This window comes from Salvelinus fontinalis, chromosome 23 (assembly GCF_029448725.1).
Source record: "Salvelinus fontinalis isolate EN_2023a chromosome 23, ASM2944872v1, whole genome shotgun sequence".
Classification (NCBI taxonomy): Eukaryota; Metazoa; Chordata; class Actinopteri; order Salmoniformes; family Salmonidae; genus Salvelinus; species Salvelinus fontinalis.
The window spans coordinates 35,244,627-35,269,348 of record NC_074687.1 but is presented as its reverse complement, the minus strand read 5'-3'; the positions used below and the strand labels follow the sequence as shown (position 1 = coordinate 35,269,348).

General features: G+C 43.1%; 1 protein-coding gene across 4 annotated transcripts in view; it reads left to right on the top strand.

Annotated features, from left to right (window-relative positions):
* Positions 1 to 24,722, top strand: part of LOC129821200 (contactin-associated protein-like 5) — a 65,073-nt gene that overhangs the window by 27,886 nt on the left and 12,465 nt on the right. The window contains exons 4-17 of one of the 4 annotated variants that reach the window (XM_055878573.1): positions 3,655 to 3,802; positions 5,698 to 5,901; positions 6,699 to 6,883; positions 7,006 to 7,149; positions 8,136 to 8,403; positions 9,230 to 9,373; positions 11,783 to 11,951; positions 17,240 to 17,346; positions 18,936 to 18,983; positions 20,223 to 20,423; positions 22,150 to 22,306; positions 22,792 to 22,919; positions 23,128 to 23,298; positions 23,990 to 24,208. In XM_055878573.1, the coding sequence (XP_055734548.1) occupies positions 3,655 to 3,802; positions 5,698 to 5,901; positions 6,699 to 6,883; positions 7,006 to 7,149; positions 8,136 to 8,403; positions 9,230 to 9,373; positions 11,783 to 11,951; positions 17,240 to 17,346; positions 18,936 to 18,983; positions 20,223 to 20,423; positions 22,150 to 22,306; positions 22,792 to 22,919; positions 23,128 to 23,298; positions 23,990 to 24,208 (2,293 nt within the window). Of the gene's footprint in view, positions 1 to 3,654; positions 3,803 to 5,697; positions 5,902 to 5,965; positions 5,994 to 6,698; positions 6,884 to 7,005; positions 7,150 to 8,135; positions 8,404 to 9,229; positions 9,374 to 11,782; positions 11,952 to 17,239; positions 17,347 to 18,863; positions 18,984 to 20,222; positions 20,424 to 22,149; positions 22,307 to 22,791; positions 22,920 to 23,127; positions 23,299 to 23,989; positions 24,209 to 24,722 lie in introns of those variants that run through there. The other 3 variants (XM_055878572.1, XM_055878574.1, XM_055878575.1) reach the window with 3 other exon arrangements.

The window sequence follows — 24,722 nt, the reverse complement described above, 5'->3', positions numbered from 1 at the left end:
GCTCACGCCTAACTGGTGCTATCTTCGGGGCAGGGGCGTTAGCCACTATAGCCACTCGGTAGCAGCGGTGATCCGGTGCCAAGGTCCAGAGCTTATGGCAAGGATCCGGTGGAGTAGTGTGTTCTAGCCGTGTTTGGTTGGAGTCCGGTTGAACAACTGAGTAGGCCGGGAGGTGGGCCTCAGGGATAGCTTCGGTACTGGGTAACTCGGTGGGTGCTAGCTAGCTGTGAAGATCAGGAGTAATGGTCCAGGGATTACAGCAGGAATCCGGAGTTGTAGTGGAGAGACAGTCCATTACTGGTAGGCGGGCGAGTGTTATCCAGGCAAAAAATATCAAAAAAATAAAAATAAAAATTGTTTTTTAAAGGGCTGGTACCTGTGCAGAAGGTAAAGGCCGCTAGCAGTGGCTAACGATGACTAAATAGCTTGTAGCTAATTAGCTGGTTAGCTTCTGATGGCTAGGTGGTTCTTGCGATAAGGTCTAAAAATGTAAAATAATAGCGGTTCCGTATCACAATGGGTGAGGCAGGTTAACGGAAGGTATAATTGAACTAAAATGGAGAAGAGATTGAAAATAAAATTGAAATATATACAAAAAAGACGAAAAAATACAAATAGAGGACGAACAAAACACGTCTGCACTGCGACGCCATCTTGGATGATTACAGCTTATTAAGGAAGTTGTATTTTACGCCAATTAGCAAAAGACTCTACCCCTGGAGTGAACCAGTGTGCAAAACACAATTTAAGGGTTGTTAAAAGAACTGTAGACTACAGTAATGACAGAATATAAACATATTCAGATATCACCTCTTCCATCCGTCAGCAAGAGGGTGTTAGGGTGTTTAATCAAGGATTGACATGCCTGTTAGCTATGTATGCAGAATTGTTTGTGGTGTTTAGGTTTGTGTCGAACATTAGGTTGGTGTTGATGAACAAGAGTGAAGTAAACTTTTGGATAACTCTTTTAGATTAAGTTGCGCTTGTGCTATATCTCCTTTATAACTACTTTGGTAAACAGAATGCAAATAATATACATCTGGTTAGACTCGTTTTGCACCGGGTGAAAGTTGATTGCATTAGTTTTAGAAGCGGTGCTGCCTCCCGTGCGTGAGCCAGGTGCCCCGTTCAAAGCCCATGGCGAAGTCAATATTTACATTTGAGTCATTTAGTCGGCACTCTTATATAGAACGACTTACATGAGCAATTAGGGTTAAGTGCCTTGCTCAAGGGCACTGACAGATTTTTCACCTAGTCGGCTCAGGGATTCAAACCAGTGACCTTTCGGTTACTGGCCCAACGCTCTTAGCCTAGATGTTGCCTAGTAGGTTCACGTTAACAAGCAAGATAACTTAGCTGGTTAATTTTTGCTCATGTGAGGAAGTTAGGCTATCAAGCATTTTAGTTAGGTAGCCTAAGACAACAAAAACTAAAAGTGTGTACAGAGTCATAGAACATTTTGCCAACATGATAGAGAGGAGGATGGCATTGGTGTCCAACCAGTCTACAAGTAGGGTGAGTCAACATGTTCTTTCTACTTGAGCACACACACACAGAGAAATCAGTACCATGGACAGCCACTTGTTATTTAGAAACATTGATTGGGCTAAAACGTTTCTGGTGTCTTTACATTTGTTTTCACTGTATTAGACAAAGCGTATATAGCCTAGTTGATTTAATGATGTTTAAATGTTGAAGTTGAAATGGTGCTGGAATAGCAGAGGCATTGCTCCTGTTGTCTTTGTGCTGACTTGCGTTAACTCTCCATTGGTCTAAATCAGTAGTTGTTTAGTAAACTGTCAGAAACATTAACTTGCTTGAACATGCTGTACACCAGGGATGGGCAAATCCAGTCCTCGGGGGGCCTGATTGGTGTCACACTTTTGCCCCAGCCCCAGCTGTCTCCAATAATCAACTAATCATGATTGTTGAATCAGCTGTGTTTGCTAGGGATGGGGAAAAAGTGTGACACCACTGGAGTTGCCCATCCCTGCTCTACACTATGTAACTGTTTGTTACATGCAATATTTGCTTTGTGGATTTCACATGGACAGATGTTGCTCTCCAGCTTTGGGATGTAACAAACGTAGAAGTGGTTGAATTTATTCCACCACTGTGTGACAGTTGTCGTTTTGTTGTGTCTGCCTTAGTGTATATCATGGTGGTGTATGAACAAATATGTAATAGAACAAACAATGCAATTATCACAACATAGGTTGCAATATGGATATTTTCCTGACTTGGCTTGGCTTCCCCAGGGATTTTACCCACACACTGCTACTGGTGGTACATGGATATTGACAAATCGCTTTTTCTCAGTAATGAATATGTATGCCACATTTTGGTGAAGCAAACGTTTATCAAATTGTATTTGCTAAATAAGTTACTTTACATTGTGGAGGATATGCCTTACAATAGCCTGCATGGTCTGAGTGGATGAGTAAACCCCAGTGAGTTTGAAAATGCTTATCTTGCACAGACATAAGTTACATTTGTAATTGCTTAGCTTGCACCTCTTCTAAAATACAGTCACCAGGCTCCACTTAAATGGACTCACAATAAAAAAGCATTGGTATAAATCAAAATAATAGCCTAAATAGTTACCTTGTAAGACTGCCTCTTCTTCATTATCTTCATTATCTACAGAGACCAATCTCTGTAGAGTCTATCCCTCAGAGAGGTAACACCATACTCCATGTGTGTGTAATTTGTGCTTCTTCTACTACCTCCCCCATCTGCTATTGTGTTTTCAGCTGCAGGGAGAAGTGAATTAATGGCATTTCTTGACTCTGTTGAGCCTGGAGCTCCGGTGTCAACAATCCATCTTTCCTTTGCTCTGTGATACACATCATTATCGATTTAGCTCGTCACCTGCCTCAAATCCGTTATGATGGCTGCTTGTGATCAGTCATCTGAGTTTCCTCTCTCTCTCTCTCTCTCTCTCTCTCTCTCTCTCTCTCTCTCTCTCTCTCTCTCTCTCTCTCTCTCTCTCTCTCTCTCTCTCTCTCTCTCTCTCTCTCTCTGTGTCTCTCTGTTCACCCCCCTAAGCCTCCATGGTGCAGATTATTAATGCAGTGGAGTGTAGGGGGAAAGGGGGATGGAAATTACGAAGAATAATGACATCTCACAGTTTCAGTGAGAGATATTCATTGTTATCTGCCTGGGAGCAGACAATATGATGCCAATTGTTTTTTCCATCTACTTGCCACAGAAGTGTGTGTTAGTGCAGTGGTGGACATCCTCCCAGGATCCTCCCAGGATCCCCAACCCAGGCAACACATTTGATATGTTTTATCTAAAAGTAGGGTCAGGTGAAGAGAAACATATGGCACAAGTTTTGTTTTGTTGCAGAATACTAATACTGTTAACAGTTCTTGGAAACTAACCCTCTTTAATGTTATGATCCAAAACATTAAGTCCTAGAAGACACAAAACCCTTTTTAATTCTTTGTTTTCTTCTGAAAGATACAAGGTCAGTTCAGAGAGGCATACTTGGTTAACAGTGACTCCCTTGATAACAGAGCTGTAATTTCTGATTTTGTTAGATGAATACAGTTCCCTCAAGAATACCCCGCCCCCGTATATTAACACTTGACATTGCATCTAACTCTTCTGCCTCTTCTCCCCTCCTCTCTCTCTGCTGTGTGTCTCCAGAGGTTTGTTGGGAACGTGAATGCTGACAGTGTCATCCACCACAAGTTGTCCCACTCTATCAGAAGCCGCTTCCTGCGCTTCGTCCCGTTGGACTGGAACCCCAGTGGCTGGGTGGGACTCAGAGTGGAGGTGTACGGCTGTGTCTACAGTGAGTGACCAGACCACCCCTAACTCTAACATACAGACCATACACATTAGGGTGTGCCTGCAATAAAGGGACCACCAGGCCTTACACACAGACCATACACATTCAGCTAATATCAAAATGCCACAGTGAGTGACCAGAACACCCCTTACATCCAGAACACCCTACGTTTGTGTATACCCTTTAATGAAAGCAGGACGTTTGAGGACAACTGCAGAAATAGAGATAGAGAGTATTTTGATATTGATGCTATTCTCTCATTTATCACAAATGATCCCACCAGCTAACAGAGACAAACAGTGACTGCCAGGCAGGCGTGACAGTTGAGAGCCAGTCTCTGCCTGGGTAATGCTAAATGCACTGAACAAAACTATGAATGGAACATGTAAAGTGTCGGTCCCATGTTTCATGAGCTGAAATAAAAGATCCCAGACCTTTTTCATACGCACAAAAAGCTTATTTCTCTAAAATGTTGTGCACAATTTGTTTATATCCCTGTTAGTGAGCATTTCTCCTTTGCCAATATAATCCATCCACCTGACAGGTATGGCATATCAAGAAGCTGATTGAACAGAATGATCATTACACAGGTGCACCTTGTGCTGGGGACAATAAAAGGTCACTCTAAAATGTGCAGTTTTGTAACACAACACAATGCCACAGATGTCTCAAGTTTTGAGGGAATGTGCAATTGGCATGCTGACTGTAGGAATGTCCACCAGAGCTGTTTCCAGAGAATTTAATGTTCATTTCTCTACCAACATCGTCCAACAGGCCTCACAACTGCAGACCACACGTAACAATGCTAGCCCAGGACCTCCACATCCTGCTTCTTCACCTGTGGGATGGTCTGAGGGTTGTGGGGGTGCTGAGTAGTATTTCTGTCTGTAATAATGCCCTTTTGTGGGGAAAAACTCTGATTGGCTGGGCCTGGCTCCCCAGTGGGTGGGTCTGGCTGCCAAGTGGGTGAGAATATGCACCTCCATGGCCCCACCCATGGCTGCACACCTGCCCAGTCATGTGAAATCCATAGATTAGGGCCTAATTTATTTATTTCAATTGATTGATTTCCTTATATGAACTGTAACTCAGTAAAATCTTTGAAATTGTTGCATGTTGCGTTTATATTTTTGTTCTGTATAAATAAAGGGGAGTCACTGGGACGCCTCTCACACACATTCTGAACCAGCATTAACTGGATCAGCCAGTGAATTACTGCTCTGTGAAAGACAGTTACAATTAACCCTGAGTGAGCACTTTCATAATGCCGAACTGTTCCACAGCCTGATCCCTGTATTAATGTTGGATGAATGTGTGCTCTGCTAATAAATGCTGTGTGACATGCACCTCAATGCATCTCAATGTTAAAAGGAGAGACTATACACATCTCTATTCAAACTATAAAACAGGTTGATCAATTCACGACACAGAGGGCGGAGAGAGAAAGAGAAGAGAGAGAGATGAGAAGAGAGAGACTTGCTATGCAATGTCATCACGATACAGTTACAGATTCATGTATCTATGCATGAGTCCTCTAGGTCTTCCAATGACTAAATTACATTGGAAAATCTGAAAATGCCCCCTATGACAAATTCATAACTTGCATTCTTGAGGACTTACAGGAATCCATTTTGTAGTATGACCGAAAGGGGTGAGTACTAGAGCATGTACTGTAATTATTAAAATAACAGGTGTAAATCAGAGATTGTTCCTATCCAGTTACACATGGAAATGGCTTCCAGCATAATACATTTCAATGCCATCGCTGATATAGCCACATTACCGTAACAGGTATGAAGCCCTGTGAGCAATAGCAGTCATTGAATAAATAGACTCATAGTGACAGGGGACAAGTATCCCAATGACAACCCATTTCACTGTCTGTTGGTTGCCTTCAGAGTCAGACGTGGCAGACTTTGATGGCAGAAGCTCCCTGCTCTACCGGTTTAACCAGAAGTCCATGAGCACGGTGAAGGATGTGATCTCGCTGCGATTCAAGAGCCACCAGGCTGAGGGGGTGCTGCTCCACGGAGAGGGTCAGAGGGGCGACTACATCACTCTGGAGCTGCACCGGGGCAGGCTGGCCCTCTACCTCAACCTGGGTGAGTTTGTCACACCAGGGCAGGCTGGCCCTCTATCTCAACCTGGGTAAGTTTGCCACACCGGGGCAGGCTGGCCCTCTACCTCAACCTGGGTGAGTTTGTCACACCGGGGCAGGCTGGCCCTCTTCCTCAACATGGGTGAGTTTGTCACATTTGAGCAGGCTGCAGGCACGTGCACAGATAAGGCTCTAGTGGTACTGGACCACCTGCCTGTTTGCCCTTTTTGATTGGCGGCATTTAAAAATATATATTTTTACTTATTTTAAGTCTGTTTTCTCTTTTGTATTGTACATCTAAATGTTATGAATTGTGCATCAAACAAGCACATTTCTCATTAACTTTGACTGGAAAATAATGTGCACAGACCTGGCAGGCTGGCCCTCTACCTCAACCTGGGAGAGGTCATCAGAGAGGTCAGGGGGCAGAGGTAATGGTTAACAGGACACAAGAGTAAGGTCATGGTTAACAGGACACAAGGGACTCTGGGTACGGATGAAGTAGTCTTTTGAACCATTTAAAATGAGTCTGGGGAGCAGTCTGGAAGGGTAACTGAATGTTTGTGTTCTGCTGCCCTTCCAATTACCACTGCACCTGAGCTCCATTTACTAGCTGGACTCAGACTGTTAAGGATCCACATTGTGTAGAGCTCAGTCTGGGGAAGACCATTCTCAAGTAGTTTGTTTTCAGAATGTCTATGAGAGCTCCCTCTTCCTCAATAAACCGTCCTGTTTTGTGATCAATATCTATATCAATATTAAAGTAACCATATGATCTGTTCTCTGTTTTTTTGTCTTCAGATGACACCCGGTTGCGGTTCAGCAGTGGTCGTGTTGCGGTCACTCTGGGCAGTCTTCTGGATGACCAGCACTGGCACTCTGTCCTCATCGAGCGCTTCAACAAGCAGGTCAACCTCACCATGGACACCCACACACAGCACTTCAGGACAAAGGGGGAAGGAGACTCTCTGGAGGTGGACTATGAGGTGTGTTTATCCTAACACATACTGTAGAACAGTCAGATACTTATTCAGACCAAGTAAATAGTTCAACCAAGTTATCTTACTCTAAGAGGATGTTGTCATTTCACCCTTTTTCCTCATCAAAGCTCAGCTTCGGAGGCATCCCACTGCCAGGTAAACCTGGTACCTTCCTGAGGAAGAACTTCCATGGTTGCATCGAGAACCTCTATTACAACGGGATCAACATCATCGACCTAGCCAAGCGACGCAAACCTCAGATCTACAGTGTGGTAAAACAAGTATTCTCATCCACCGTACCATAGATTATTAGTACATCCTTAAAATAGTATGGGGACAAAGGAGTTATTCAACCAATGCCTATTAAAGGTCTGATTTAATTGCACTGTTGCTGTGAGATTTCACATTTTGCTACAATGTGATTCTGTTTAATCACATTTGTATTTGAGTTAGTCACTTAGCCTTCTCCATGGTCCCTCAAACTATATGAGATCCAGGGCAGAGACACTGTCCGTAGAGAAAAAAATGTAGTTCTATCTGATCCTCACTACTCTGTCATTAAGTCTAAATTCATGAATAGACTCAGCCGTAGGCACACCCTATAATTTGGACAACCTCCCCCCAATCAAATCAGACAGAAGCCAAAGCGTCACATTGCATCACAGACACCCTATTCCCCTCGGAAATCTGATTGCCATGTTAAAAGGCCTTTACTTACAAGTGAGAGAGTGACTGCGATGATGGAATCCATAATGGAATTTCAATGTGAAATACTATTTGGCGAGGGATCACAATGAGAGTCAAAGTGCTGCCGATTGCTCTCCTCTGCCTCTGAGGCACTGGGATTGATGGGCCGCTGACCTCAATTGACATGGCTGCTCTTTTGGTCCATGTACCTCACAAGGCCGCTGGATCACTTGGAATTAAGGTGTGTTCTTTCTCTGCCCACCTGACGGCTGACCTAGATTGGAGGGGAGAAACTCTGAATTTTATAGTTTGATATTATATGACATTTCTGCCTGTGGTCCTTTTGTACTGCACCTTTTGAATTCCAGATAGTCATTCAGCTTTATATGGCGTTCTCAAGGAAATGTGTGGTTCTTGCAGGCAAGTTAGTTTTCTAAATATCATATTCAGTAAATCTCTTAATCAGCTCACTGTATTTTATTCTGCTCAGATGAATGGTACAGTAAAAGTACAGTAAATCCAACTATGAGTGAATAATTCCATTATCTGTGTTTTCCATGTGTGTCACCAGGGCAACGTAACCTTCTCGTGCTCGGAGCCCCAGCTGGTATCCACCACTTTCCTGAGCTCCAGCAGCAGCTTCCTGTCGCTCCCGGCCACGCCGTCTGCTTCAGGAGGCTTCGCGGTGCGTTTCCAGTTCAGAACATGGAACCCAGACGGGCTACTGCTCTCCACCCAGCTGGCCCTGGAGCCCCAGAGACTGGAGCTGCAGATAAGCAACAGCCGGCTGCGCCTGACCCACCACACGTCAGCCCAGCAGAAAGAAGAGGTCTCCACCGGTGAGGGCCAGGCCAACAGCCTCTAGCCTAGCTGACCCACACTATGGGCTGGAATCAGTGTGTACACCCAGGGAGACAGAACATATAAAACAGTCTTTATTCCAGTGAAGCAGACCGACAGTGAAAAGCTAATCCATCATCCAGGGGGAGACTGTCTGTGTTTGGTTTTGCACATCATTACATCAACATCATTCATATGACCTTTTGCCCCCGAGAAACTCAAAGCACATTTAATCTTCTTGGAATGGCTTGAGGAAAAATGTCAACCTTGTATTTTGGACGTGAGCACTACAGGATTGCAGTCAGAGAGAAATAACATGTATAATTACGTTGGATTGCAGAGCCCAGACTTTCAGCAGATGGCAGGCACAGAGGGAATTATAGACACACAGAAAGACCATTACAGCTTGGAAGCCCTTCACTATAAAGGACAATCAGAATGGATATACCACAATCTGCTGTTACGTCTGTTTGAAGCTTGAACCTACGGTCAAATGAATGTTTCATCCAATAATAACCATTACTTTCTGTCCTCTGGCAACGATTTAGCTTCAAGCTGACCAGCCACACTTGTCGTTCATTTTCATTTCCATGTCATCTTCCATTCTTGTTTAGTAATGTAGGACAGTTATTAAGACAAACCATGTGACCATACTGTAGCTTACACAGCGATTGATAGGCTCTGATTTACAATGTAATATGTAGCCTAGGACCTACAGTATGTTGGAGATCCCAATCCCAGCAATCCCTGAATGAACATGTAGTTCATGTTTGATGAGCCTGTAATAGTGTCTCACACAGAATACACACCCTGCTGTCTCCACAGGTCACAGAGTGAACGATGGACTGTGGCACTCTGTGAGTCTCAGCTCCCAAGGTCTCCAAGTCACCACGACCCTGGACAACGAGCCGTCCTCAACCATCGAGCTGGGAGACCACATGGAGGCAGGAAACAGCCTCTACTTCGGAGGTAAGACCACACACAAATCAAATCAAATTTTTATTTGTCACATACACATGGTTAGCAGATGTTAATGTGAGTGTAGCGAAATGCTTGTGCTTCTAGTTCCGACAATGCAGTAATAACCAACAAGTAATCTAGCCTAACAATTCCACAACTACTACCTTATACACACAAGTGTAAAGGGATAAAGAATATGTACATAAAGATATATGAATGAGTGATGGTACAGAACGGCATAGGCAAGATGCAGTAGATGGTATAGTGTACAGTCTATACATATACATATGAGATGAGTAATGTAGGGTATGTAAACATAAAGTGGCATAGTTTAAAGTGGCTAGTGATACATGTATTACATAAAGATGGCAAGATGCAGTAGATGATATAGAGTACAGTACATACATATACATATGAGATGAGTAATGTAGGATATGTAAACATTATATTAAGTGGCATTGTTTAAAGTGGCCAGTGATACATTTTTACATAATTTCCATCAATTCCCATTATTAAAGTGGCTGGAGTTGAGTCAGTATGTTGGCAGCGGCCACTAAATGTTAGTGGTGGCTGTTTAACAGTCTGATGGCCTTGAGATAGAAGCTGTTTTTCAGTCTCTCGGTCCCTGCTTTGATGCACCTGTACTGACCTCGCCTTCTGGATGATAGCGGGGTGAACAGGCAGTGGCTCGGGTGGTTGTTGTCCTTGATGATCTTTATGGCCTTCCTGTGACATCGGGTGGTGTAGGTGTCCTGGAGGGCAGGTAGTTTGCCCCCGGTGATGCCTTGTGCAGACCTCACTACCCTCTGGAGAGCCTTACGGTTGTGGGCGGAGCAGTTGCCGTACCAGGCGGTGATACAGCCCGACAGGATGCTCTCGATTGTGCATCTGTAGAAGTTTGTGAGTGTTTTTGGTGACAAGCCAAATTTCTTCAGCCTCCTGAGGTTGAAGAGGCGCTGCTGCGCCTTCTTCACAACGCTGTCTGTGTGGGTGGACCAATTCAGTTTGTCCGTGATGTGTACACCGAGGAACTTAAAACTTTCCACCTTCTCCACTACTGTCCCGTCGATGTGGATAGGGGGGTGCTCCCTCTGCTGTTTCCTGAAGTCCACAATCATCTCCTTTGTTTTGTTGACGTTGAGTGTGAGGTTATTTTCCTGACACCACACTCCGAGGGCCCTCACCTCCTCCCTGTAGGCCGTCTCGTCGTTGTTGGTAATCAAGCCTACCACTGTAGTGTCGTCCGCAAACTTGATGATTGAGTTGGAGGCGTGCATGGCCACGCAGTCGTGGGTGAACAGGGAGTACAGGAGAGGGCTCAGAACGCACCCTTGTGGTCCCCAGTGTTGAGGATCAGCGGGGTGGAGATGTTGTTACCTACCCTCACCACCTGGGGGCGGCCCATCAGGAAGTCCAGGACCCAGTTGCACAGGGCGGGGTCGAGACCCAGGGTCTCGAGCTTGATGACGAGTTTGGAGGGTATTATGGTATTAAATGCTGAGCTATAGTCGATGAACAGCATCCTCACATAGGTATTCCTCTTGTCCAGATGGGTTAGGGCAGTGTGCAGTGTGGTTGCGATTGCGTCGTCTGTGGACCTATTGGTTGGTAAGCAAATTGGAGTGGGTCTAGGGTGTCAGGTAGGGTGGAGGTGATATGGTCCTTGACTAGTCTCTCAAAGCACTTCATGATGACGGAAGTGAGTGCTACGGGGCAGTAGTCGTTTAGCTCAGTTACCTTAGCTTTCTTGGGAACAGGAACAATGGTGGCCCTCTTGAAGCATGTGGGAACAGCAGACTGGGATAAGGATTGATTGAATATGTCCTTAAACACACCAGCCAGCTGGTCTGCGCATGCTCTGAGGACGCGGCTGGGAATGCCGTCTGGGCCTGCAGCCTTGCGAGGGTTAACACGTTTAAATGTTTTACTCACCTCGGCTGCAGTGAAGGAGAACCCGCAGGTTTTGGTAGCGGGCCGTGTCAGTGGCACTGTATTGTCCTCAAAGCGAGCAAAAAAAGTTATTTAGTCTGTCTGGGAGCAAGACATCCTGGTCCGCGACGTGGCTGGTTTTCTTTTTGTAATCGGTGATTGACTGTAGACCCTGCCACATACCTCTTGTGTCTGAGCTGTTGAATTGCGACTCTACTTTGTCTCTATACTGGGACTTAGCTTGTTTGATTGCCTTGCGGAGGGAATAGCTACACTCTTTGTATTCGGTCATGTTTCCGGTCACCTTGCCCTGGTTAAAAGCAGTGGTTCGCGCTTTCAGTTTCACGCAATGAGTCTTGTCTGCATCACTATCTCATGAAACCAGGACTTGATGGTCAGGTCTTGTTGCAGCATCTGAAGATGTATACAGTACATGTTGAATGATGAAAATGCAATTATTTAGAAACATTTGTTCAATCTGTGTCACAGGTTGTCCATCTCTGAACATCTTAGGCTGTGAGAACCCCACTTTGGCGTTCCAGGGGTGCATGCGTCTCATCTCCATCAACAGCCAGCCCATGGACCTGAACCGGGTGCAAGAAGGACGGCTGGGAAACTACAAGGAACTGCAGTTTGACACATGTAGCATCCATGACAGGTAAGCCTTTAGGTGGGGCTCCAATCCCAAAATGTGTTTGGATGACGAACTACACAGATTTAAAAGGTTCTGTCTTTATTTGTTGATGAGGTTATTCTGTCCACCACAGCCCATGCTCGAGTGTCGCTGACAAGTCAGCTAATAGAGATAGGCTTACAGACTGGTTCTGCCAATTAGATCATGCAATGGAGTCTGGTACTGTAGCACTATCATCCTGGCTAAGGGCCCCGCTAACAAGTTGCTACCTGTGTGGCGTCCTCTCAGTCCCTCATTACCCCGCTCTGTTGTGGGACCGATGGGTGGGATTAGTACACGCTAAATGGATGTCATGGCAAAGTTGAGGAAACCTGAAACACATACAGGGAGGAGACAAACAAAGGACTTGCTGAGTTGGTGCTTCTTCTTGTATTCACCCTGAGGGGAATCCTACTTCTCTGATGTCAGATCGCAGCGATACCTGATTCTTCTGTTTGGAATGCTAACCGGCAGATTTAAAGGCTGTTGGAGTGTGCGGAACACAACAGATGAATAAGCCCTACAGGGCTGATAGTAAAAGACATGAAATATGGGAAATGTGTAAAAAGACGGAATGAGATGGTTCGCATGAGAACAAAACAGGTGACAGCTGTCTGGGTGCCCTATATTGGCTGCCTCTCGATGAGCCTTCCACAAAGAGATGTACACCGAGAGAATGTTTTGTATATTTCACAACCATGCAATATTACCCCATATCCCTTATTTTAGAGAGACTAGCGCGACCAGATGGTTGGGGCAAGGTTTATGCTCAGTATTGTTCACCATTCTATAAATCTCTTCATTGGACTGTAATTCATTGTCCATCGCAGAGCCATGTCTTTGTGTAACGACCAGAACTATGCTTCATTAAAGGAGTGGAAGATTAACCTTTACGAGTGTTAATCTACTTTTCTTTGTGTCCAATCAAACTCCATGACTACATTTTTTGCAAGTGTGCACTTCTGTGCCACGGCTTCTGTAATTTCATGACCTGTGAGGGCAGCCGTGAACACATCAATAGAAATAGCTCTACGGTAATTAAACCATGGCCTGCAACCTTATCCACGCCGCAGTCACTCTCCTCCATGGCAATTAATGGGAGAGAGATGAAAATGTATGAAATTATAGATGCACGCTTGAAACCCGGGCAATTATGTGAAACTGAAGGAGGCTTGAGGAAGGTACTATTAATCAGGAAAGTGTGGTTAGGAGAGGGATTTCCATGAAGCGCTGGGTGTTCAAAACCTGTAAATACGTGCTCTGGGTTTGACTTGATGCTGCTTCTTTTTTAAACACACAGTACTGGTAAGTGTTTGTTTACCATTTGCCTCAACAATTTGAGTTGGAATGGTACTCAATTCATTTGGGATTTACTGAGCGGCCTTGTAAATCGTAAATAAACAACGGCAAAGGAAATGCACAAACTGTGTTTGCCTCGCCTCTTGAGTACTCGGGTGCCAGACCGTGCCTTGATAATGACAAGGAAATGAAAAAGGGAGTCTGCTTAACAGATAATGAAAGGCTGAGGATAGTAGGCTTTGACACAAAGACAAACCTTGTTTTTCCCTTTTTACCCTACAAAAAGGCTTGGCACAGCTGACACATATGTCTTTATGCTGTTAAATAACTTTCATTCTTTTACCAATAAATCTCATTTTATCCTTCTCTGATATTTCCACAATCATGTTGTGAGATTGTTTCTGTTTATCACTGCACAAAAGTCTTTAATTTAAAAAAACTAAGAACTAGTGTATATAATCAATGTTTTTTCTACCTTATCAATGTTCATCTTTTCAAATGTATTTATGTTTTCTTTTGTCACTATGAATACCCTGACATGTGCTAATGCATAGTAAAGATATGTATATACATAGTAATGTAATGTACATGGCCTAGTATTAATACCCCTTGATTTATTCCACATTTTGTTGTGTTACAGTCTGAATTCAAAATGGATTCAATCATATTTTTATCTCTCTCACCCTTCTACACACAATATCCCTTAGTGACAAAGTGAAAACATGTTTTTAGATTTTTTTGCAAATGTATTGAAAATGAAATCCAGAAATGTATAATTTACATAAGTATTCACACCCCTGAGTCAATACTTTGTCGAAGCAACTTTGACGGCGATTACAGCTTTGAGTCATCTTAGGTATGTCCGTATTAGCTTTTCACATCTGGATTTTGAGATTTTCTCCCATTCTTCCTTGAGGATTTTGTCAAACTCTGTAAACCTTTTACTGCTGTGGGCTAAATCAGGGTCTCACAGAGTGTTTACAGTACACCTCACACACATTTCTATAGGCTTAAAAAAGAAGACACCTGTACCATGTCAAATTGAAATGTATTGAGTTTGCATCCCAATATTACACTTTGTATACACTGAAAGGTGGTGGAAAAAGTGCCCAATTGTCAAACTTAATATAAAAAAAGACTCAGTAAAATACTACTTGACTAAAAGTTTAAGTGCAGTCAGTTTTGGAATGGGTGGCCAGTAATAAACTGGTCCGGAACATCTCTAAAACTAAGAGCATTTTATTTGGTACAATACATTCCCAAAGCTCTAGACCTCAGCTGAATCTGGTAATGAGTGGTGTGGCTGTTGAACAAGTTGAGGAGACTAAATTAAATGACCTTAGATTCTAAACTGTCATGGTCAAAACATATTGATTCAATTGTTGTAAAGATGGGGAGAGGTCTGTCAATAATTAAAAGATTCTCTGCTTTTTTGACACCACACTCCAAAAGAAAGTCCTGCAGGCTCTAGTTTTGTCTTATCTTGATTATTGTCCAGTCATGTGGTCAAGTGCTGCAAAGAAAAACCTAATTAAGCTGCTGCTAGCCCAGAACAGGATGGCACGTATTTATCTTTATTGTAACCATAGGGCTAATAAAGATACTATACATTACAAATTGTTTGCATAGTCAACTTACGCACAGCTCTGACACAGTAACTTACCCCATCAGACATGCCACCAGGTGTCTTTTCACAGTCCCCAAATCCAGAACAAATTCAAGAAAGCGTGCAGAATTATATAGAGCCATTATTGCATGGAACTCCCATCCATATCATATTGCTAAAATGAACAGCAAACCGGTTTAAAAAAACAGATAAAGCAACACCTCACGGCACAACGCATCTCACCTATTTGACCTAGATATGTTGTGTGTATGTAATGATATATAGGCTGTGTGCCATTTTTATTTATTTATGTAGTTCTTTCATTGAGCTGTTCTTGTCTGTTAATGTTCTGTAATACAGTATGTCATGTTTAATGTTTTGTGTGGATCCCAGGAAGAGTAGCTGCTGCTTTTGCAACAACTAATGGGACAAAAATATATATATTTCACATGCCTTTTTGCAATCTCCAGGCATGCTGTCATGTGCCTTTTTCTCATGAGTGGCTTCCGCCTGTCCACTTTCCTATAAAGCCCAGATTGGTGAAATGCTGTAGAGACTCTTGTCCTTCTATCAGGTTCTCCCATCTCAGCCAAGAAACTCTGTAGTTCTGTCAGAGTGGTCATTGGGTTATTGGGCATCTCCCTGACCAATGTCCTACTTACCTGGTTGCTCAGTTTGGTCAGATGGACAGCTTTAGTCAGAGTCTGGGTAGTTCCATATTTTTTTTAATTTCCCAATGATGAAGACAACTGTGCTCTTGAAAATGTTCAACACTCTAGAAATAGTTTTTTACCCTTACCCAGATATATACCACATCACAATTCTATCTTGGAGATCTGCGGGCAGTTCCTTGAACTTTATGGTATAGTTTCTACTCTGACATGCACTGTCAACTGTGGGACACAGGTGTGTTTCTTTCTAAATCATATCCAAACAATTGAATTGGGCCACATCAAGTTGTAGCGACGTTTCAAGGATGATCAAAAGAAATTAGATGCACCTGAGCTCAATTTGGAGTTTAAGTGCAAAGGGGTGTGAATATTTATGTAAATGAGATATTTCTGTATTTCACTTTGAAATGGGATATCATGTGTAAATAGTTGAGCAAAAAATATATTTAATATATTTTGAATTCAGGATGTGACACAACAAATTGTTAAATAGGTCAAGGGGTCTGAATACTTTATGAATGTACTGTACATAACTGATCAAAAGTATTTGGACACCTGCTCGTCGAACATCTCATTCCAAAGTCATGGGCATTAATATGGAGTTATTCCCCCCTTTGCTACTATAACATCCTCCACTTTTATGGGAAGGCTTTCCACTAGATGTTGGACCATTGCTGCAGGGACTTGATTCCATTCAGCCACAAGAGCATTAGTGAGGTCGGTACTGATGGTGGGTGATTAGGCCTGGCTCACAGACAGCGTTCCAATTCATCCCAAAGGTGTTCGATGGAGTTGAGGTCAGGGCTCTATGCAGACCAGTCAAGTTTTTCCACACCGATCTTGACAAACCCTTTCTGTATGCACCTTGCTTTGTGCATGGTGCCATTGTCATGCTGAAGCAGGAAAGGGCCTTCCCCATACTGTTTCCACAAAGTTTGAAGCACAGAATGTCATTGTATGTGGAACTATTAAGATTTCCCTTCACTGGAACTAAGGGGCCTAGCCTTTACCATGAAAAACAGCCCCACATCATTATTCCTCCTCCACCAAACTTTACAGTAGGCGCTATGCATTGGGGCAGGTAGCGCTTTCCTGGCATCCGCCAAACCCAGATTCCTCCATCAGACTGCCAGATGGACACGTTTCCACTGCTCCAGAGTCCAATGGCAGCGAGCTTTACACAACTCCAGCCGACGCTTGGCATTGTGCATGGTGATTTTAGGCTTGTGTACGGTTGCTAGGCCATGGAAACCCATTTCATGAAGCTCCTGACAAACAGTTATTGTGCTGAAGTTGCTTCCATAGGTAGTTTGGAACTCGATAGGGAGTGTTGCAACCGAGGACAGACAATTTTTCCCATTCTGTGAGCTTGTGTGGCCTACCACTTCACAGCTGAGCCGTTGTTTCTCCTAGATGTTTCCCCTTCACAATAACCGGGGCAACTCTAGCAGGGCCAAAATTTGATGAACTGACTTGTTGGGATGGTGGCATCCTATGACGGTGCCACCTTGAAAGTCACTGAGTTCTTCAGTAAGGCCATTCTACTGCCAATGTTTGTCTATGGAGATTGCATGGCTGTGTGCTCAATTTTATACACCTGTCAGCAACGGGTGTGGCTGAAATAGCCAAATCCACTCATTTGAATGGGTGTCCACATACTTTTGTATATATAGTGTATATTGCTGCTGTCTCTCCAGATGTCTGCCCAACTTCTGTGAACATGGAGGGCAGTGTTCCCAGTCTTGGAACACCTTCTACTGTGACTGCTCTGGAACAGGATACACTGGAGCCACATGCCACAACTGTGAGTTATCTACTTCCAACTTATATATACCTACAGTATACTATACACTTCCCACACTTTTCTCAAACTTGTTCTCAATGATACTGCACAATCCAACTCAAGCCAGGATATATAATGTATTTAAATGCAGGACACAATCTCACAATCACATAGAACTGTTATCCCTGTGGTTCCATCCTTATAAAGTGCAATTCAAAAGGGTTGCTAACAACATCAATGGTTCAATACCAGAGTGACCCTATAGTAATCAATCCCCTGGTATTCTGCCTGGCATAGCTACCTGGGAATCTGGTAAACCCTGTTCGCTATATGTCAAGAGCCTCAGTTTAAAATATGGAGGTTTCACCTCTCATCTGTCGTCTCCAGACATGCACAGACTCCCCTTTGATATTCACCACTGAGCGCGCTCAGAATCCTTGTGCGAGAACCCTCTGCTCCTGAATACTGATTTCTTGTTTACTTGCCAGCGGATGCAGTTGTCCTTGCATGTTGGAGTGTACCTTGACATGAATATGCACCACATGAATGAAAATGTGGCCACTTACTTTGAACATCGTCTTTATATGCATAATGGTGTCTAGCTTGCTACCTTTTCTACAGTAAGTTATGCATATGTGTGCAATTTAAAATATGCAATATGGGGAAAAGTAGGGGAGGCTACAACATTAGTATTAAAAGGTCAAATTGTATGAAGTATGTCACTTATGAATATTAATTTACCATATATTATATTCATATTTTGTGAAGGTGCGTGTCTTTGTGTTTTAGAGCTGGATCACTCAGTGTTTTAGAGCTGGATCACTCAGTGTTTTAGAGCTGGATCACTCAGTGTTTTAGAGCTGGATCACTCAGTGTTTTAGAGCTGGATCACTCAGTGTTTTAGAGCTGGATCACTCAGTGTTTTAGAGCTTGACCACTCAGTGTTTTAGAGCTGGATCACTCAGTGTTTTAGAGCTGGATCACTCAGTGTTTTAGAGCTGGATCACTCAGTGTTTTAGAGCTTGACCACTCAGTGTTTTAGAGCTTGACCACTCAGTGTTTTAGAGCTTGACCACTCAGTGTTTTAGAGCTTGACCACTCAGTGTTTTAGAGCTTGATCACTCAGTGTTTTAGAGCTTGACCACTCAGTGTTTTAGAGCTGGATCACTCAGTGTTTTAGAGCTTGACCACTCAGTGTTTTAGAGCTTGACCACTCAGTGTTTTAGAGCTTGATCACTCAGTGTTTTAGAGCTTGACCACTCAGTGTTTTAGAGCTTGACCACTCAGTGTTTTAGAGCTGGATCACTCAGTGTTTTAGAGCTTGACCACTCAGTGTTTTAGAGCTGGATCACTCAGTGTTTTAGAGCTTGACCACTCAGTGTTTTAGAGCTTGACCACTCAGTGCTATTGCTAAATGTTTACCAGCCGCTGTGCAATTATGTACATGCTATCCATTAAATTAGTTTTTAACTTCCTCACTGAGATTTCTGTCAGCCATTTTAGAGCATTATGTACAGTATATCTGTGTTTGTCTGTAGCCATCTATGAGGCATCATGTGAGGCCTACAGGCTGACTGGCAGCTCCTCAGGCTTCTTCTCTGTTGATCCAGACGGCAGTGGACCTCTGGGGCCGACACAGGTCTACTGCAACATGACAGGTAAACTGCCACTGGGGCACATAGCCCAGTCATCACCTCTCTGCACTCCCCTGAAACCCACAAGACCTCTGAGGTCATGGCAGAGGAGAGGCAGAGTAAACAAGATCTTATTCAGTCACTTACAGACACATTGCATTGGCCCACAGCACAACTGATGACTGACAGCCAAGCTATCAAGTGGAAAATCATTAGGGTTACTTGATATGGAACCAGCCCCTGGTTACAATGATAGCTCCAAATACAGATTTGTCAAAATGTCTGCTATAAATAAGACATTATTTGTGCAAAAGTGTGCAAAATGACACAATCTCAAAAGTGAACGCACATAAAAAATACCAGAGCTCTGATTCAAGTCTGTGTCATGTCTTCACCTTCAGGGCTCAGACTTTTTACATACAGAGTAAAGGAATGAGAGCTCAATGCCTGGATGCTGGCACACGAGACAACATCCATCACCTTGCTGTCATGAGCTTACAGCTCTGACCTTTCCGGAGGTTAATGCAACATTTAAGTCATTATGGAGGTGGCTGGCTGCTGCTGACTGTTGATAGTCTGGCTCAGGATCACAATATATTTTCCTTTTTTTATGCCACAAATCCTAATCATTTTACATGGAGCTGCCTCAGGTTGACCTCAATTAAAGAATCCATTAGAGATGTAAATAACTCTCAGCTTGACAAACTGGGATGTGAATAATCACAAAGTGGAATAGGATTTCCTCTCAGGCAAGGTAAACACAGAATTCCCCATAATACATAAAATGGGGGGATGGAAATGAATTGGAGTCCTCACCTCAATTAATCTCACAAGCTATTAACCCTTGGTTAGAGAGCCTACAGGAAATCTGTGGATTACTGCAGTAGCGTGTCCAGAAAATGTGTAATGGGCTGACCAAGGTGGAGCACAGACCCAGTTTAGGAGGGCCATAAACATTTTGAGCCTTAATCAATGCAGGGTGGATTTTTTTCAATATAATTATGATGTTTCAACACATTAAATGCGTCAGCTTATGATTGATACATTTCCCTTTTCAAATAAATCATAAATCAATTACAAAAGTGTTTGCATTGAAGGTCAGGATTTTATATAAGGGTGTTAGCATACAGCAGACAATTCACTTGAAAGTGCCATCCAGAGTGCGAATTACAGTGCAATCGGAGAGTATTCAGGCCCGTACAGCATGTTACACGTCAAAATGTCTTAAGGTTTGACATGTGTTTTGTTCCATGTTGTTTGTAGAGAACAAGGTGTGGACAGTGGTGGCCCACAACAGCACAGATCCAGTCAGGGTCCAGGGTTCTACTCTCCAAAAGCCCTACGTTATGAAGTTCAACTACAGCGCCTCACCTGAACAACTGATGGCCCTCGTGGCCGGGTCAGAGCAGTGTCGACAGGAAGTGATGTACGGCTGCAGGAAGTCCCGCCTCTTCAACACTAGAGGTGAGTTGGGATAGCACCCTGTTTGTTCTATGACGTCAAACTTAGACATGGTCCCAGACAGACCTGTTTCCTAATATAAATAGTTAGTATTCTGAGAATGAACCTGACTCTGACCTGAGCGTGTGAATAAACCGTACATCTTCAGCCATTTCTCCCGTTATCTTGCAATAACTTCAAAGGCTAACGCCGAGCATGTCTCTGAGCATTTATCTTCAATTGCTTTGGGAGCAAACGGTCTCCCAGACATCCCACATTTGCTCCTAAATCATGAAACATTCATGAAGAGCTGAATTCCCTGATTCCCTGGCTGTCATGTGCGTGCAAACAAACAAGTTTATTATAACAATGGATCCAAAAGAGAAAATAAAAGAGTTATTGTATGGGCTATATATGAACAGTGTCAGATGGAACATCAATAGGTTGTTTCTGCTGGCTGTCGTGCTTGAACACAGATATTCTCTATAGAAGATGAATGATGTTCAGCCCCTCTGTCATACACACCATGTCTCTCAGCTGTTCAATGAATAGCAATTCACTAATTGTTTATTATTAGACCAAGTTGGCCCATGGATTATGTAAATTTACATGATTAAAAAGTGGCTTTTTTTGAACTCAGACACCACAGCGTCATGCATGCGTAACCTACACCAATTCATGGAATATGGTTCCCTTTAGTTTAATATGTTTGATTATTGTTATTAATTTGTTTAATTGTCATTTTCATTTGTTTAATTATGTGGCTGTAGTGTTGGGCACAGACAACAGCTGCAGCTTGTAATATGACAAGAAAATACCAATTACCATCCACGATGACAATGTCATTTTACCTCGTCTTCTCTTTTCATATTACTGTTTCATTATCTGTCAACGTGCAGTTTGAATACTAAGGATTCACATTTGCACATTCTTTGTCATGACCACAAAAACAAAACAATAAACAACCACTAATTTGTCTAGTATTGATGTGCTTTCAAATGCTTGCCCAACACTGGGACCTATTCGGACCAAATAAGCAAGCAACACTTGTGCCATAAGAGACACTGTTACTGTCAATATTGTACTGCAGTTTATTTTAAGACCTCTTGCAGATTAAGTTCAATGAGAGGGCGTATATAATGTATGCAGGTTTAGCATGCAACATCACGAATCCGCAATGCACAATGCAGATGTGTTGATAGTAGCCTATCGCTGTGCTGAGAGCCGAGGGGCTGCTCTCTGCAGGCCTGCGGTGTCTCTAATGCAGAGTCATATTGTCTGATGGATGGCTGTAGCAGGGCCACTTACAGATGCTCCAGGAAATGAGCCCTGCCTGTCTGACTGGCATCGCTGAGGGTTCATTGACACAATGCCATGGGATGCCAACAGATGCCAATGGCTCTAATCACAGTCACTGTGCAGATAGCCATACTGCAGAGATAACCCCTGGATTATTAGCTGGTTTCTAATAGGATTTGTCTGAGTCTCACTGACCAGCAGGGTATTGGAATATTTGAATACGGATGACATTGTGTATTCCAAGGATTTCATTGCTAAAATGTTGGCATTTTTTCTAAGCATCTGGCTAGTCTATCTGATCCAGTAGTTATACTTTTGAACTAACTGTATAACTAGCTACTGTAAAGCTTTTTCTCTTAGTTGCCTGTTTTCTATATTTATATATATTTTTCATTTACTGCATTGCTATAATTGCTTCTTTTTGTATGAACTATGTTGTGCTCTGCTGTAGATGGTACCCCATTGTCCTGGTGGGTGGACCAGGGTGGAGAGAGACGGACTTACTGGGGAGGCTTCCTGCCGGGGGTTCAGCAGTGTTCCTGCAGCCTGGAGGAAAACTGCATGGACATGAACTACTTCTGCAACTGTGATGCCGACACAGACTCATGGTAACAATGACAATATGGCTCTTGTGTATCTCTGGGCTGTTCAGTAATGAATATGCTCGACAGGCCTTTGGGTTTGTCTAGTGACCATTATTATCTAAAAATATATATTTATATAGAACTTTGAATACAGGGATATTTCTATCACAATTCAACAGCTGAAATGCAAAAATGACTATATGAAGGTGTAAATTACTATCAAAAACATATTAGGTTTCAACTGCAGATCTAATCATGATGTTCTTTATTACATACTTTATCTTTAACTTGAATTACGTTGCCTACATTTATTCTCACCCAGTGTGTCCCTGTGCAATTTTGCATTTGGGGAACCTCATTTGCATATCTCCTGAGGCACCCGTCCACACCTTGATAGATCACCCCATCTTTATAGTGTTTACTCTAAAGTTCCAGGCAATGCTGACTGAGGAATGGATTAGTTTATCTGTTGTGAATTGAAGAGGCTTCTCTCTCTCTCTGTATTGCAGGGCTAATGACACAGGAGTCCTCTCCTACAAAGAGCACTTACCAGTGAGTGAGATCGTGATTGGAGACACCAACAGAACAGGCTCTGAGGCGCTCTACAGAATCGGCCCACTGCGTTGTTATGGTGACAGTAGGTGAACTCTTCTGTTTTGTAAAATAAAAAAGTTACAGGTGGTCCCTTTGGGCATCCTTTTCCAGGCCAAATGCTGATTAAATATTGAGTATGTTCAAACGCTCCACTTAGTTCCAAGACATAAACACTTTTTCACTCATCTCTGTATCCTTATTATGAGTCAAGACTTTCATCTAAGAAGAATTGTATATTTCCTGTTTTCTAGAGTCTGTGTGGAATGCGGTGTCCTTCTACCAGGAGTCATCCTACCTGCACTTCCCGACCCTCCAGGCAGAGCTCAGTGCTGACATCTCCTTCTACTTCAAGACCAGCGTCCCATCAGGCGTCTTTCTGGAGAACCTGGGCCTCAAGCACTTCATCAGGCTAGAGCTCAGCTGTGTGTCTGTAGGCCCCCCCCCCCCCCCACACACACACACCAAAATCCATTTGGAGGAGGCCAGCAGTGTTAAATCATCAAGATTCTATTTTCTGATGAAAGCACGTCCCAGCTACAGTAGCCTACTTTTGACATGCAGTTGAAACATTTTTGTTTGCAACATGTCACTCCTGACCTGACCTGACCTGCACTGCATAATGTAATCCTAATGACACACACAGTGCTCTAATATCAAGCTGTCAAATTAACCTCTAATAGCACTTGCCGCAGTAACCATACAATCAAAATATCCTCACTGAATATAGAAGTAACTGCTGAAGAAAAGAATGGTCAAACTACATTGTGAATGTACTAAAGAGCATAAAGAGGAGGACAACTTAGTTGTTGGGCTCAAAATGCATCTGAAAAAAGCTTCTCTTTAGCTCTTTTGTAAGAGTCCATTCTCTCACAGGACATTTGCAGCACTGAAAAAACGGCAGCTTCTGAAATGTGAGGCGCATTTAGAAGTATTGACAAGCTGTCAACACTGCCCTACATAAAACCATACAGGTCATCAAAGCCTTCCAAGTCTCAATGCATCACATTGCATGCCATCGACATAAAACAAAATTGTGTATCATATAAAAGAGGAGTCTCAGATTCAATGCTAACCTGACTGACTGTTAGCTTGTGTCCCAATTTGTTTTCTCAGCTCCCTCTGTGGTGACGTTCTCCTTTGATGTGGGAAACGGGCCAGTGGTCTTGGCCGTTAAGTCCCACGTGCCCCTGAATGACAGGCAGTGGCACTATCTGAGAGCGGAGCGCAGCGTGAAGGAGGCTTCTCTGCACGTGGACCAGCTGCCCCTGCGCTTCCTGGAAGCCCCGTCTGACAGACACCTCCGCCTCCGGCTCAACAGCCAGCTGTTTGTGGGTAGGGATAGAGTGAACAGCCCCTCTGTGGATTAATGTGTACATAGAGCAGTTATAAATCAAATCAAATCAAATTGTATTGGTCACATACACATGGTTAGCAGATGTTAATGCGAGTGTAGCGAAATGCTTGTGCGTCTAGTTCCGACCATGCAGTAATATCTAACAAGTAATCTAACAATTTCACAACAACTACCTTATACACACGAGTAAAGGAAGGAATAAGAATATGTACATATAAGTATATGGATGAGCGATGGCCGAACGGCATAGGCAAGATGCAGTAGATGGTATAGAGTACAGTATATACATATGAGATGAGTAATGTAGGGTATGTTAACATGATATGAAGTGGCATTGTTTAAAGTGACTAGTGATACATTTATTACATCCAATTTTTAATTATTAAAGTGGCTAGAGATTTGAGTCAGTATGTTGGCAGCAGCCACTCAATGTTAGTGATGGCTGTTTAACAGTCTGATGGCCTTGAGATAGAAGCTGTTTTTCAGTCTCTC